Below are 15,813 nucleotides of genomic sequence, written 5' to 3'. Positions count from 1 at the left end.
CTTGTTGGGATTGCTGAACAAGTGCAAGAGAGCAAGGTACTAGGTAGCTGTGAGGACCTCTTGATTACAGTTCAGGGACAAAAGCTGTTGCAGCAGTCATACAACATCAGAAGTAATGAGGAAGTACATCTGTCACACTGCTTCAGACATAGAATATAATCAACATGGTGTGCTATGCTGCAGTCATTTGCTTGACTGACTATAGACATACAGTGGTAAACAAGCAATTAAATATTGGTACTTGCAAGTTCTAACTTCGGCAAAGAACAATTTATTGCTTTATCAGGGTGATGCCTCTTATACCAGGGCCTGCTTTTGATGTGCATTAAGCTCTGTTGGCTCGTGTTAACTTTCAGGGGAACTTGCATTTAGTACTCTAGTCTTGTGGAGTTACTGCTGGAACTCCTTTTGGACCTCCCTTTATAGTGGCTGTTACTAGCATTAGAAATGCGAAAGTATCAGACGTCCAGATAGGGCTTGTGATCTTTACAACTTTACTTTTAATTTGGGGGATCAAAATGAGTCATTTTTTTCTTTCTGTGTAAGTATCCTCAGTGTTCTCATATCTGAATGAGATGGCATGGTGTCAGTAGAACAAAGTACAGTAGTATATGGAGGTTTAGCAATATCAAAAATAGAACTAGCCAGAGGAACAGGTGCTATGTAGGCAATGCTTTCTCACTGCTCTTTGATATAAATCAGCTCTTAAAACTGAGCTTTGGAGGTTTCCTCTCAGTTACTGTGTATATAAAAATCATGATCAGCCTTAAGATTTGCACTTTCATTATGTCAAAAACTTATCTATTAGTATAGTCAGGTTTTAAAATCTATGATCAATGAGGGTTTGATCCTGTTTCCATTCAAGTCAAAAGGAAAAAAGACAAACTCCCATTAACATCAATGATGTAGGAGGAATTTCTTATTACTGTTTAATCCAGGATCCAGAAGGAAGGGCCAGTATTCAAAAAGTGTAAGTGAGGAATGAATAACTAGAGGCTGGTCAACCTGACCTCAATCCCAGGTGGAATAACAAGAAGGCTGATATGGGGATTCATTTGATAAAGGATGCCAGTCAACATGGCTTTATGGAAAATAGGTCTGTTAAACAAACCTGACTTCATTTTTGATGAGGCTATAAGTTTGGCTGTTGTTGTTGTTGTTTTTAAAGGTGTAATATACTCTAGGCTTTTGTAAGATGTTTGATGTCATGGCAATGCAAGTAAACAATTAATGCTACATGGGCTCAAGAAGGGACATGAGAACTGACTAACTAAAGTAGTTGTTAATGGAGAACTGTATTATTAGTGGAGTTCTGTAGGGATTGGGTCGGGCTCGATGCAGTCCTTCATCATAGTTGTTGTGGTTACTACTGTTGTTTAGATTTATGTCTTGCCTTATCCAGAAAGGCTCAATCTAGAAGCTAATATAAAATCATTTGCAGATGATACAAAAATTGGCCTTGTGTTATGGAACTTGGCAGATGGGGCATTCTTGTAGCATGACCTAGATCCCTTGGTAAGCTGGACCCCTTCATACAAAATGTGTATTTAATACAGCCAAATGTAATGTTGTATATCAAGGATCAAAGAATATAGACCATCCCTACAGAATGGGGACTGCATTGTGGTAAGAAATGCCTCAGGAAGGCATATATTACAAGGCCATAATGGAGCAACAACTGAACATGAACTCTCAGTACAACATGGTGGCAAAGTGGCTAATAAGCAGGGATCCTGGCTTTCTCTCTTAAAAAAAAAAAAAAAAAATCACATTTTTCCATGATTTAAATGAAACGGAGGGAGAGATTTGGGGTTACTTTATTTAACTGAAAACTGGGGATTTTTTTTTTTTTATCGGAGAAAACCAGAATCCCTGCTAGTAAGGTAACTGCATAAATGGGTGAATACCATGTAGTAGCAGAGATGAGATGTGATTTTTCTCATCTTTCATGCAGCATAGGCAAACATGATATTAGGTTACTTTTGTTCAGTTCCAGTGCCTGTTTTCCACCATCTAGTGGATGATGGAAAAACTGGTGGTGTTTCAGAGAAGAGCCACAGATGAACCCAGTCTGGGCAGAAAGCTTTGCAGTGAGAAGGAAGGAGTGTAGTTTTACTTCATCAAAAAGGAAGGTTGGGAGGTGGCTTGCTTAGCAGTGTATAATACTTGCACAGAGTAAAGGTACTGGAAGACTGTAGTCTAGCATTGAATGGAATTATAAGCACTAAAGGCTGGAAGTTAAAGCCAGATAAAAAAAAAGTTGAAATTAGGTAAAGGAGCACACCACAAACTGAAGCAGTAGATATACCTTCTCTTGAGGTCTTTAGAACAAGAATGCCTGTATGCCTTTGTGGATGAAATCCTGTTGCCAGTCTCAAGGTACTGAGCTTATTTTAGGGAAAGCTGAGCAAAGACAGACCAGCTGATTGAACACTACTTTTGTCCCTGCAGTCTATCAAGGGTCCATCTTTTAATGCAAGGTGGAATGTTCAGGGAGTTAGTTTTGTGGGATGTTTTCTGATGCATCAGCTCTGTTGCGTAGGGGAAAAATATAGGAAAGAAGAAAATGTTTGTATGCACATAAAGTATTCAGATGTATGCTGATATTCCTTAGTATAGTTATGTAGACATGTATACCTAATTGCTTTATTCAGTTACCTTTATCTGGTTACTTTTTTCCAAGCCTTGCTCCATTAACAGATCATTTCTCATTGGCAGCTGATACTGATAAGCAACATGTCCAAGATTTTGCCCTGTGGAAGGCAGCCAAACCTCAAGAAATTTTTTGGGCTTCTCCCTGGGGGAAAGGAAGACCTGGCTGGCATATTGAATGCTCAACCATATCAAGGTCAGATTTTTTTGGCTTTTAATCTAGCACTTTTGTCTTGTTTTCAATGGTAAAACAGTCAAGCCTCAACAAAAATATTTCACTTGGCCAGTGGAAAGTATCAGGGTAAATCAGTGGCACCTAACCTTCAGGCCCTGTGAGTGGGATGAGTGGTGCAGGGTCAGTCTTCAGGCTGGATTCCATATCAGGTTGGTCTATGGGTGTGATCCAGCACACTGGCCCAACTTCCTGTGCCTGGATTTAGCCACACAGCAATGAGCCCACACACTGAGATCCTGCTGCTGCACGCTGGACTGACCCTGCTTGTCCAGAACCAGCTGCATGCTGGACCAGCCTTTTGAGTCTGGATTTGAGCTTGCAGTGGTGCAGTCTGGCGGACAAGTCCACGTTATCTGGTCTGTGGGGCTCCATATGGGTCTAGAAATTAGGCAGCAGGGGAGCAGCAATTAACATTGTCACTGCTCTCCTGCTGCCAATGTTTCAAAACATTGAGGAGCCCCATGGGCCAGTTGACATGGCTCTGTAGGCTGCATCTGGCTCAGAGGCCAGGGGTTGAGCACCCCTGGCCTAAATGAATATTTTGTATGCTATGTAATGTCATGTACAGTACAAAGAAGGTGTGAATGTAATGATAACCTTGTTGTCTTCCTATAACTGTTCTTCCATAGTGGATTGGCCTATCGCTCATCCCCTATCCTAGATGACCAGTGGGCTACTTTTGACCTGGTCCTTCTCCTTTTACTTGTTCAGCTTTGGTTACTCTGGTAACAGCTAGAGCTCCCAGTGGCACAGACCTGGGAGCACACACATGTTTCCACCCTGTCAAGATGCAATCCTTATGGATGATCAGTGTAGCCAGTGTTTTATACTATGTATTGGCAGTAAGGAAGAAGCTTGGGTCATAAAATTATTTTGAAAATAGGAATTGCAGGAACATTACTTTAAAGGGACTTTCAATAATTCTCTGTGGCTTGAATCCTAATTTCAGATTTTATAGGACTCTCACACCGGTTCACTTTACTGGCTTCTCCCACAAATCAAGGAAAGCAGCTTTGTGATTGACCAAGACTTAAAAGACTGGAAATCTAGTTCCAGCTCTGACACATAGGCTTTGTGTTTAGGCTTGGGAAGTTATTTGGGACCAGATCAGTTTTCTGTTAAAGGCATTGGTAGTTTAATGTACCCTTAACCACTGATTCAGTAAGGCATTTAGCTTAATTTTAAATTTGGTTACAAAATAAAGATAGGATTATTCATGTTGAAGGCCATCATTTCTCAGCCTTAGTTTTCTCATCTGCAAAATGGAGGTGACATGTACCTAATTTCACAGGGATTTTGTGAAACATAGTTAATACTTTTTAATAGCTTTTGAAATTCTTTTATGGAAAGTGATACATGTGTACCTCAGTAAAATGGAGTGGGACTTAGGCACTTAAAATTGTAGGATCATACCACTGATTAGGGAAAATCCTTTAGTCCAGTGATTCTCAACCAGGGTTGCATAATATCCTTTCAGGGGTGCTACAGCACCAGCACCACCATCACAGCCAGGTAAGATTGACATGTGTACCTCTGTTTGCTGGAGGCATACATGGGGCTGGACCAGGATGCAACTGTTAGGAGGTAGCACTCCTGCCTGCATTAACCTTATTATTGCCTGATGTTTAGAGGAGGCTTTCAGCTCTCCCTAACCCACTTAACCACAAACACGATTAAGATTGGACACCCAAATCTCATACATCTTGCCAAGGGTGGGAAGTAATCCTCTGAAGGACAGCTCTGCATGCTTGGATAGGGGTGCAGTGGTTTATGTGCTACTGATTATAAATTAGTCAGTGCCCTTTAAAATTCATGCACGGTGTTTGACATTCTGACATTCCTATGGCAGTAAATTTTATAGGCGCCCTCTCTATGCTGAAGTGGTACCTTGTTCTTAATTGTTTATAATGAATTTCCCATACAGCTTGAGTAATTTGTTCTCCATAGAATCCTAGCATTTTGTGCTGTCTAAGGGCTTTGATTAAATGATTCCCATCCAGAAAAAGAGACTCAAACGCATCTCTTCTGAAAACACTGAAAAATAAGCAATTCCCAGTTTCTGTATCAGTCTGAGGTAGATTTCTTTCTCCCCCACACACACACTTGGGAAGTTGTTACCAAATTAGCTAGGTCTGACCCTATTTAACTTGAGAAATTTCAGTCCAAGCTGCGATGACAGAAGATGTAATCGTTGTGTTAGAATTTTCTCTTGCACTCTGTGCGGGTGCACCTGTGGCTGTTAGTTATTAGTATCTGAATGTGAAAAACATTTTCTAAAGATGATTTAAGAACAGAAAACAGATCTAGTGCTGTAAAAGAGTTGTCCAAACCTACTGAAGTGCACAGAGCCACACAGCTTAAAGTGCAACCTGTGTAAATTAGACTGAAAAAATTCACTCTAGAAAAGAAAGTCCAGGGCACTGCAGAATGACCCATCTGCCAGTGCAATGCTATTTACCTTCTCCATTGCTGTAAATGCTCCTTTCACCTTGGCTAAATGAAGCCCCTGCAGGGTAAATAGCAGCTGACCCACTCAGAGACAGCACAGGCATAGTAATTTTGGGCCATGAGAAATGGAGAACTCAGTTTTGTAAGTCACCTAAAACATTTTACCTTTTCAGGTAGCTGCTAGGCATCAGTTTTTAGCAGTAACGACAGCTTGCCCTTCCAGCTTCCCTTTTTTGCCAAAGAGATCAAAGTACTTAGCACTGTTTAATGAGCCTTATAATAGCTTTGTAAGCTGAGGGGCTTCAGCAAGAACATGGGCCTCCAACAGACAGTCAGAAATGGAATCCCTCGGACTTCATATTCCATCTCCTCTTTCACCTCATTTCCTGCTGCTGGCTAGCCCACTCTGCCTCCCCCAGTGGCTTGGGGGCCTTGGCGGCCTTTCCTTAATAGTCTTCCTCTCCATTTTTTTTTTTTCTTGGCTTTCCCCCCATTCTGCTGGTGAATCCTTAAGTAGAGGTGCTTCCTGCATGGTGAGGTGTTGTGGAGTTGGTTGCCGACTCTGTATATGTCTCTGGCTCCCATGACCAGCTATGCTAGATGCTGTTTTAGGAGTGGGCAGTCAGAAGTAGATGGGCAAAAGCATTTGAAGGAGCCATCAAATAGTCACAGGTTTCTCTCTCCATTGCTATTTCTGGTCCCTTCACTTTCGTTCTTAGTCTGGGCAGAGGCACTTGGAGCTACAGTTTCACTCCTTTCAGCTGCACAAAACTGTTCCCAGCCATCTCCCCAGACTTAAGGGCCCCTGAGTACTCCGGGAAATAGAATTTATTTGCTTGGCAGGGAGTTGATTAAGGATTGTCCATGTTTTCCTGGTGAGTGAACTAAAGTTAATTGTATTGCCCAAGGTGATGCAACAAACATAGGTTGGAGCTGAGGACAGAACCCGTGAATTCTGACCCTTGATTCTGTGCTGTAACCAGGAGCTATTTTGGCCATGAATTGTCTGTAACTTCGTTGAAAAGTTACTCCTTTAATCTCTAGTGAAGTGAAATTAGAGAAACCACCTTTTTTTCTGCTTATGACGATAAGCATTTTCTACCATGGATTTATTTTTCAAATTCTTATAAAAATTCTCATAAATAATTAGCAGTAATATACATGGGCAGAAACACATGGGGCTATATCCTGTTTTACCCATTAGGCATTAAGTACAAATGTGAATGAGCCCTTGAAAAACCTTTCATGTGAAAAGCAGTGGGGCCTTTTCCTTTTCACTGAGTTGTGACTTCATCTTAAGGCTAAGAAGATGTCATGCTTCAAAAGTAGCTTCATTAGTAGTTGTTCAGAGTGTTGGGCAGGGTGGCATAAGATTGCAGTTATTTCTGAGCATCTACTTAGGTACCTAATATGTTGAATAGAATCTGCCCATCCTATTTTGAATCTTGTTAATTATTTTCTGCTTTGAGTGGCAGTGACTGCTATCAATTTGGCAACTGGAACAAAGAAAGGAGATGCCCCTGTTGGTTCTGAGTAAAAATTAAATGTGCTTGACCTAATAAAAACATGATGGTTTCCCAGCAGAAAATTAGACTGGACAGACTGATTACTAAGGCCTTAGCATTTGGATTAGCGTATAATTCTGGTTCTGATGTTATGATGAGCTGAATGTAAAATACTTCATCTTACTGGTTCCCTTTATTTCTTTTACTATGGCTTTTGTAGTGGTCTGTTTATTGATCAATAAAATATTGTTACAGTACAGTGTTTGGAAACCAACTGGACATCCATACTGGTGGCATAGATCTTGCTTTTCCTCATCATGAAAATGAAATTGCACAATGTGAGGCTTATCATCAATGTGAACAATGGTGCAATTATTTTCTACACTCTGGTAAGTAAAAAAACTAAGACGTTTTAATTTTTTTGTACTTTGCTTTCTTCTTTTAATGGCATAGTACTTGTATTCTTCAAAATTTGGGGGAAAACATGCTTCAGGACAGAGGTACTGCTATTGTGGCCAAGTGTTTTCCCCCTTCCCTTTTCCCCCCTTCCTTTTTTCTTTAAATAAATGAAGAAAATAATTAGAAACGAATCTTACCAGAGCTAATACAAATAGAAGCCTTTATTAGTACAGGAATGGTAGGATTTTTTTTTATTGTACCTGGATTTTGGGAAGTTGCCAAGTCGTGACATGTTGTACACGTGTGGACAGGAAGGTCACTAACTGCCTTCTGAAGATATTGTCTCCTAGAATTCTTGCTCACTTTTTATCTACCTTCTCCCAGAATTTGTGGTGCTGCTGTGAAAGTTATGTTGTCTTTTGTCTTTCTGGAAAGCACCTACATTGAACACCTTCAAGAGCAAATTGGATGCTTATCTTGCTGGGATCCTATGACCCCAGCTGACTTCCGGCCCTTTGGGCGAGGGGCTGGACTCGATGATCTTCCAAGGTCCCTGCCAGCCCTAATGTCTGTGAAATCTGTGATATTTGTCTATCTCCATAAAGACTGAAAAGATTTATTCATGTTTGCTCTTTTGGATGTAGTCCTAAAAATAGAACTTTGATTCCAAGGTGGTACAATCTGAGGTAAGGTGAGAGGATAGGTGGATGCTTTTTTTTTTTTTTTTTTAAATAATTTTTAAAAGCTGGAATAGTTACAGATCATTCTTGGATTCCTTTGTTTCAGTCAAGTGTTGTTGGCCTGAAAAGAAAGTTTTCATTAGAAATCTGTAATAAATGACCGTATTTATAAATATAGTGGAATAATTTGAATGATGATGAGAAGAGACATCCATACCACAGGGAGATGTGACCTGCAGGTAATGCTGAGGTGTGTGGAAGCTGGTGAACAAACAAAACCCCCAAAGCTGTTTTAACAGAGAGAAACATCTGTGTTGGAGAAAAACACTGGCATATAATTATTTTGTAGTTGACATACATGAAACTTATCTACATTCTTTTGGGAGACTTAATGTACCAATAGCCTTATGTCATGTGATGAGAAGAAACAAAATGTGTTAGTTTCAGATGTGCACAATTTGGTGCTGTCAGCACTTGCCGGAGGGAAAGAAATAATTAAAGAAAAAGGTTAGTTAAAATTTGCTTCTGAATGTCCTTTGCAGCTTAGTTAGGAAAGGAATTTGTCAGAGCTGTAGTACACACAGGCTCACAGTATAAAGAACCTGTCTCTCTTGTTTCTTTACAGAACTGAGAAGAGGACTTGACTTTATGAATCTATTAAGATAACTTTATTTTCTGGCCAGCTGCCTCATTGGTTATGCCTAAATAGATCATCTGAAAGGGCCGAACCTTAGTTCACACAGCCTCATCCTTTGCTGTGTTGAGTAAGAATCCTCCTATGCAGATTTTAATGATAATGGTGCTCCAGCAAACACTAATGTATGAAGAAGCAGTATTAGCAGTACTGTAACAACATAACAGTACTAGCAGAGCAAAAAGCAGTATTGGCAATAGTACTAGGGATAATAACCCTGAATGTTATGCTTCTGTTTGCCACAATGATTACTTTGGCAGTCTCTAAAGTTGACATATTGACTACTGCTGTTTCATGGAAGAAGCCTTGCTGAGTTCACTGGGTTACTTGGAGTAAATACTGTAGACTTAGACCCACTGTAGATGCTGGGAAAAGATGAGGTGGTTCACCCATGCAGGTACTCATCTATGAAACAAAGTTACTAGTTTCCACTCCCAGCATAGAACAGGCTATCAATCAGCAAGAGAAGGTTCAGAGGTAGGTTGTTATCCTTCAGGGCAAGCTTTTCTTCTAATTTTGTGGAGCTTACTGATTTTCTTCAGCATTCATTTCTGTGTAGCAAAGTTTTAGGTGATGGTATCTTTAAATTTAGTTTGGAAAACAAAGCCCCAAGAAAAACTTTGTCTAGCAGAGAATGAAGGGTTCAGAGATCGTTGAAAGAAAACCAGCTAGAATCCAGTGAGCAGTCAGGTGATGACAATTCTTTAGAAGCCAATAAATTATATTCACTTAAGGGATGGATTTTCTTATGAGGTCTTTATTTTTAGACTGCTTGTACTCTGGAAAGAATATCAGGACCTTCTTAACTTCAGCTTGGTATTTTGTTTTGGTTTTGTAATGAAACTATCCCATCTTCATGATGATGTGCTCTGCACAGGGATATTATTGAAAGTGGTTATTGCTGCTTTATTAGGAAAACCCATGCAACACAAACACCCTGGTCCAGGAATTTAAATCTGGTTGCCTAAATTTGAATATCTTAATGCATATTTCTGTACCTACCTGAGAGTTGCCTGATTTCTTAGAAGTGCAGCACATCTGCAAGCTTCACTGCATTCAGTGGGATCTGCAGGTGCTCATCTTCTGAATCTGGTTGCTCTTACACAGGGGCCTACATTCAGGGATCCAGGAGTAAAAATAGTCTGGCATTTCTCTTGGCTGCATTTGTTAGTACTAAAGACCAGTGCACCCTTATAAGTGCAAGGTGTTGCATCTAGGGAGAAGGAACCAGCAACACCCCTTTAGGCTGAGGATCACCCTTCTTGTCAACACGGTGGCAGAAGGGGATCTTAGAGTTATTGTTGACTCCAGGATGGATATGAGCCGCCAAAGAGAGGAAGTGGTCAGTAAGGCTAACTGCACCTTGTCGTGCATCTACAGATGCATCACAGGCGTGTCCAGGGAGGTGATCCTTCCCCTCTATGCGGCACTGGTCAGGCCACAGTTGGACTACTGCGTCCAGTTCTGGGCGCCGCACTTCAAGAGGGATGTGGCTAGCATTGAGAGCCTCCAGAGGAGGGACACTCTCATGGTCAAGGGGCGGTGGGCAGGCCCTACGAAGAGAGGCTAGAGGGCCTGAACCTATTCACTCTCCACACAAGAAGGCTGAGAGGGGATTTGGTGGCCGTTTACAAACTCACCAGGGGGGACCAGTGGGAATTGGGAGAGGCTCTGTTCCCCCGGGCACCACCCGGAGTTACTAGGAATAACAGCCACAAATTGTTAGAAAGAAGGTTCAGGCTGGACATCAGGATGCATTACTTTACAGTTAGGGCTGCCAGGCTCTGGAATGGGCTCCTACATAAGGTGGTACTCTCTCTTACCTTGGGGGTCTTCAAGAGGAGGCTGGACAGATATTTGGCTGGGGTGATATGACCCAGGTACCCTTTCCTGCCCAGGGCAGGGGGTCAGACTTTATGATCTGTTTAGGTCCCTTCAAACCCTAGCACTATGATACTATGATGAAAGCAGAATCTTGTTTTGATGGCAGAGTCCTTGTAGCCAACATCAGATCCTTTTCCTCTCAATTTAGGGATCTCACAGGTTAGCTTTCCAGTTGAGGAGATTTCTGATCATACATGGCTTTCTGGAACCAGCCAGGACAGAAAATGATAGCAGGAGTTTCTAGTTTGCTGCTCACCCTGAACACCCTGTCTGTATTTTGCCCAGAAGATTTTTGTTTACAGGCATCTTGTGCACAAAAAAAAAAAGCAAACAAGCCTGAAAAACCTTGCTGTGCATAGAATAACATAAATTGTGTGTATCCCATTGGAGGAATGGTAAGCAAAAGTAAAGCAAAACCTCTGCCACTGTCAGGAAAATCAAAATGCAGTCACTTGTTCCTTAATGTCCTTAAAGAGCACGCTGTCTGGGGTGTAAGATGGATACCAGATAATGATGAATTGGGTGAGGACCAGTAATAATCTCATGGGCAATGTCCATGTGAGCATGGCTGTTTGTCTCCCCAGGGACAACCTTGTGCTGCCACTAGTTGTCTCCAGGGAACGCCAGGCACATGGCGTGTTACTCCAGGGAGGGGAGGCTGGGGCCAGCACTGGGCTGGCCCCAGCAGCCGGTGCTGGGGGCCTCCTGGGGCTGCAACAGCATCGGTCTTGCCACTCAGAGCCTGGCCAGCAGCTGCAGCATGACTCCAGCTGCCAGGCTCCAGTATTGAGTGGCATATGCTGCTCCCATGTGCGCTGGTCCACTGCTCTGTGCTTTTTTTGACCCCTGGTAATCCAGGAGTTGAAAAAAATCCCTGCACTGCTCTCTTGCGGCATGGAGAACAGCTGAATGTGCAGTATGTGGTGCTGCGGGCGTGTCTGTGGCGCCATATACTGCACTGCTGCACTCCTCTGGATGTGGTCATGGAGTTCAAATCAGAGTTATTCAGTAGTAAGGGAAGTTTGCAGTTATCTATATCTGTAATACACTATAGTTCCTATAGCTGTACTTCATGCCTGATCCTGAAAGGAACTGAGTGTCTGCAACTTGAGTGGAAGTTTAGGGCATTTTGTAACTTTAAGAGTTAATCCCTTTAGTCTGAAAAGCCAATAGAGGCTTTTAAACCATGGTGCTGAATACTGTCACTGGCTGTACAGTTAGCAGTTATTTTTTGCTCTCCTTCTTTCTTAAGAGGAGGCTTTGTTCTATCTCTGATTATTCTTTATATTTTTGCCATCATTTTTCCCTCTGTTAACAGAACATTTACTCTTCTATCCTCTTATTAATCCCTAAATGTGGTGGTGTTTTGTTTATTTCCCCATTTTTTTGAAACTCGCTCATTTTGTGCATGCTGTTCTGAGGCAAACCTGAAGGAAATGTTTTTGGATCAGTTGTCTACAAGTTATGTTTGTATTCCTTTTTTTACATTTATGTCCATTCATTAATGCTCTGGGTATGTAAAAATGTAGGGCTTGCGCTTGGAGTAAAAGTACATTTAAAAAGACTGAGTCTTGCCGTGGTTGCTAGAAATCCAACTACATTAGTCCTGCATCTAGCAACTGTAGCATCTTGGAGCAGAATTTTTCTTTTTGCTTTCTACCTATTCAGAAGCAGATTAAATTAAAAGTATTGTTTGTGTTTCAGGGCACTTGCACGTTAAAGGAAATCGAGAAAAAATGTCAAAATCATTAAAAAACTACGTTACAATTAAGGTAATATACTGTTGTAAACTACGGAAATGTGTAGTTTTTTATATACCAATATTTATTTTGGGTGCCTATAGACGAGAAAGGAGGCTGCTCCGATGCGCTGTAATTTAATTGAGTCTGCTGGAATGTGGTAATTACCACGGTCCAGCAACCTCCCGCATCTTGTATCAGTGTCCCTGTGCTTCAAAATGGCAGTGGAAGTGCTTTATCTAAAGCTCATTTGATGCTGATATACGAGATGCTCTGGGCACTTTAGTGGCTTCAAGATCCTCTATAATTAAAGTTCCCCCCACCCCCTTCCCTCTACTCCCAGAGCATGTGTATAAACACCCATGCAAGCCATGGGTAAAGGCTGGACAGGAAAGAGCTCCCCAGGTTTGGAGCTCATGGCTGTGATGGCATATTTGGGTAAATTAATCTTCAGTCATTGTCAGTAAAGGTACTCTGATTAAACCTTGTTTTATAATTCTTTGAAACCAAGACCTGTGGACCATGATAAAAAAAATGTAGTTGAGTTTTTTTTCTTTGTATAATAAATTTTTATACTCCTGTCATAATACATCTCAGATGAGAGGTATTTGGAAAGACTATGCTCAGATGATATAATTGATAAGTTTTTCAATTAAATTGCCCAGCAGATGAACAAATGTATACCATTCATAGATGTATATAGTTGTGGAACAACATTGTTTTGAGACTTTATTTTGTATCTCCTTTAATATGAAGCAGACCTCCAGACTCATGAGATGAAAAAACTCACTTTTTACATGGAGTTTTCATAAATCTTGTGCTGCTGCACTGATGGCTCTTGCAGCCTGCATTTCCTTTATTGCCATTGTCTTAGTAATGCACATAGATCTTTATCTCACATCTACTCTCAACAAGTGGCAAGAGCATGTCTGTTTCAGCAAGTTCTTTATTCTTTTAAATGACATGCTGTATTAGTGTCCCATGCTCTTGCCAGAAGCAGCTTTCCTTTGTTGAAGCAGTTGTTTCTGGTGGATTTTAGCAGGAGGTTTATTAACAGGTTCAGACAAAGTTCTTGAAATGGTGTAGAGCGCAGTTTGTCCTCTGCTTCATTCACAGCGTAAAAGTGTTCAACAACAGCTTGGCTGCACTTTTTTTTTTTTTTTTTTTATTGCTACTTGGTGTCAGCAGTGAATAATCTTTCTCATGTAGGCGTGTCATAGGAGGCTGAATCAGTGTACTGATTTCCCTCTCTGGCTTCCCTGGAAGACTATTTAAAATCCTTGGAAAATCAAAGTGCAGTGTGAGCTACTGTTATGCATAAAGTTTCTCCTCGTGTTGTCTGTTTACAGTGAAGCTGTAGGAAAATTTTCCGTTGCTGACAGCTCTCTCAGTTTTTTTTCCAAGTATGAACAGATGATGGAAAGGTGAAATAATGAGGGGTAATACAACAAGCACTACTTTTTAAAATTAAAAATTCTTTTTTAATTTTTAATGGGATATTTTACACCAGGAAATATCCTTTGCAAGATGAAAAGGGACTTCCCATTAGCAAGTTATGTTATATGCAATGTGAGTCAAATACTTTGAACAATAAAAAGCTGCAAATATAATTTTTCTTCCTTTTAATATTCTAGAGGTAATTTCTCTCTGTCATTAACCTTGTTAAGTAATTTTCAGTATAGTGAACCACACTTCCTCCCATTTAGGCTTTCTACAACTTAAATTTAAAACTCATGTGGAACTTTACTTGTATGCCTCCTGAAAAATTCAAGGCAAGGGTGATGCCTACTGCCTTTCCTTTATCCTCCTTGGCAGTAATGCACTGAGTGCATACCTTGCTGTTGGTGGGGCCAGTTTTCCCTTTCCTGCGGCCGTGCTGTATTCATTTAGTCAAGTTGTGGTTTTTTTATGACCCTCCTTCCCCTTATTTGATTGCTTTTTGGGGCGTGCACTGTTAGTTTCCCCATACATTCATATAAATTATTTTCTTCTTTAGGCATAATGTTCAGCTATCATACATTACCACAGTGTCTCCAGGCAATTTTTGTATACCAAGCTATATAAAGTTTTGAAAGCATAATTTAATAGCCTAGTCTGGTTCTTGATTTTAGTTTAATCTTGATTGCCTCAATTATTTCTATTTTCATTTTGTATATTGTACATGCCTAACATTTTGCTACCTTCAGCATGATGCTTGTTTTAATATTGTTACAGAAGCTAAATTTTAGATATTTCTTAAAGAAATATACTTTCCCCCCTTAGTTTCTTGCTTGTGCTGACTTTTTGTTCTTTGGAGTTTTTAAGTTCTACAACATTTGAGTGCTGCCAACCTAATATCATCCTTTTGCTAATTTATAAAAAATAAACACAAGTTAAAATTGTAACCAACTTTTACCAGCTAGTTTGTCCCCTTGTATGAGTTAGACAAGATTATTAAGTGGTTGAACCTTTTTAAATAAGTCTGTGAGATTTGATGTGGTTCTTTTAAAGACAGTGGGAAATTCTTTATCAAGAGGGTAAACTACTTTTAATGGAAACTTAATTTTAATCCAAAATAAGGTAATTGCCCTGAGGATTAATCTGATTTGAAAGGTTCATTGATAAATTGAAGCAACACAAAATAACTTAACTTTGTGCACTCCGAGTTTTCTTGTGTATTCTGAGCTGTAAACTTCTTTTTCAACAAGCCCTGCCTATTTATTTACCCAAAAGCACAAAGCTGGGGAAATGTTGGAGTAGCACCCTCCTCCTTTTTAATATCTGAAGCTCAGCACAACATTTTCAGATCTATTTTTCCCCCTACAATAAGCATACATGTACTGTTTGTAAGAATGTATGTGAAAGTATAGCTTTAGAATGCATCTTTCAGTGAGTTATACTGACAGTTGTGGCATTTGGCATATCTATGACATTTTCTTATTTAATGTTACTACAAGTGAAATATAATTTTTAGTTTCAATTTTTAAGTAAACGTATTGAAGAAGGGGAATATTTTTAAACTTTCAAACTGCAGAAGTGAATTAGGGGAAAATGGGTTAGAATCATAGAATCAGTGAGTCGGAAGGGACCTAGACAGATCATCGAATCTGACCCCCCGCCATGGGCAGGAAGGAGCACTGGGGGTGGGTGGGGTCATGAGACCCCAGCCGGGTGCCTACCCAGTCTCCTCTTGAAGATTTCCAGGGAAGGTGAGAGCACCACCTCTCTGGGAAGCCTATTCCAGGCTCTGGCCACCCTTACAGTGAAGTAGTTCTTCCTAATATCTAACCTACACCTATCCTCCCTCAGCTTGTGGCCATTGTTCCTGGTGACTCCAAGGGGGGTCCTGGTGAACAGACTTTCCCCAAAGTCCCTGCTGCTGGCCCCTGATAAGGTTGTAGGCAGCCACGAGATCCCCTCTCAGTTTCCTCTTGCGGAGACTGAAGAGATTCAGGTCCCTCAGCCTCTCCTCATAGGGCTGGCCACGGAGGCCCTCAGCCATATGAGTGGCTCTCTTCTGGACCCTCTCCAGGTTCTCCACGTCCCTCTTGAAGTGCGGCGTCCAGAACTGGACACAGTACTCCAGCTGCAGCCTGAC

General features: G+C 40.9%; 1 protein-coding gene across 1 annotated transcript in view; it reads left to right on the top strand.

The window, feature by feature from the left end:
- CARS2 (cysteinyl-tRNA synthetase 2, mitochondrial (putative)) overlaps window positions 1–15,813 on the top strand; it is a 75,810-nt gene that overhangs the window by 24,212 nt on the left and 35,785 nt on the right. Inside the window, exons 6-9 of the mRNA XM_019524905.1 lie at window positions 2,719–2,848; window positions 7,096–7,229; window positions 12,202–12,269; window positions 13,943–14,008. Of these exons, the coding sequence (XP_019380450.1) occupies window positions 2,719–2,848; window positions 7,096–7,229; window positions 12,202–12,269; window positions 13,943–14,008 (398 nt within the window). The remainder of the gene's footprint in view (window positions 1–2,718; window positions 2,849–7,095; window positions 7,230–12,201; window positions 12,270–13,942; window positions 14,009–15,813) is intronic.

The sequence above is a fragment of the Gavialis gangeticus genome, unplaced genomic scaffold (assembly GCF_001723915.1).
Source record: "Gavialis gangeticus isolate Ggan-Ray unplaced genomic scaffold, GavGan_comp1, whole genome shotgun sequence".
In the NCBI taxonomy this organism is placed as follows: domain Eukaryota; kingdom Metazoa; phylum Chordata; order Crocodylia; family Gavialidae; genus Gavialis; species Gavialis gangeticus.
This window is presented reverse-complemented; position numbering and strand designations above follow the sequence as displayed.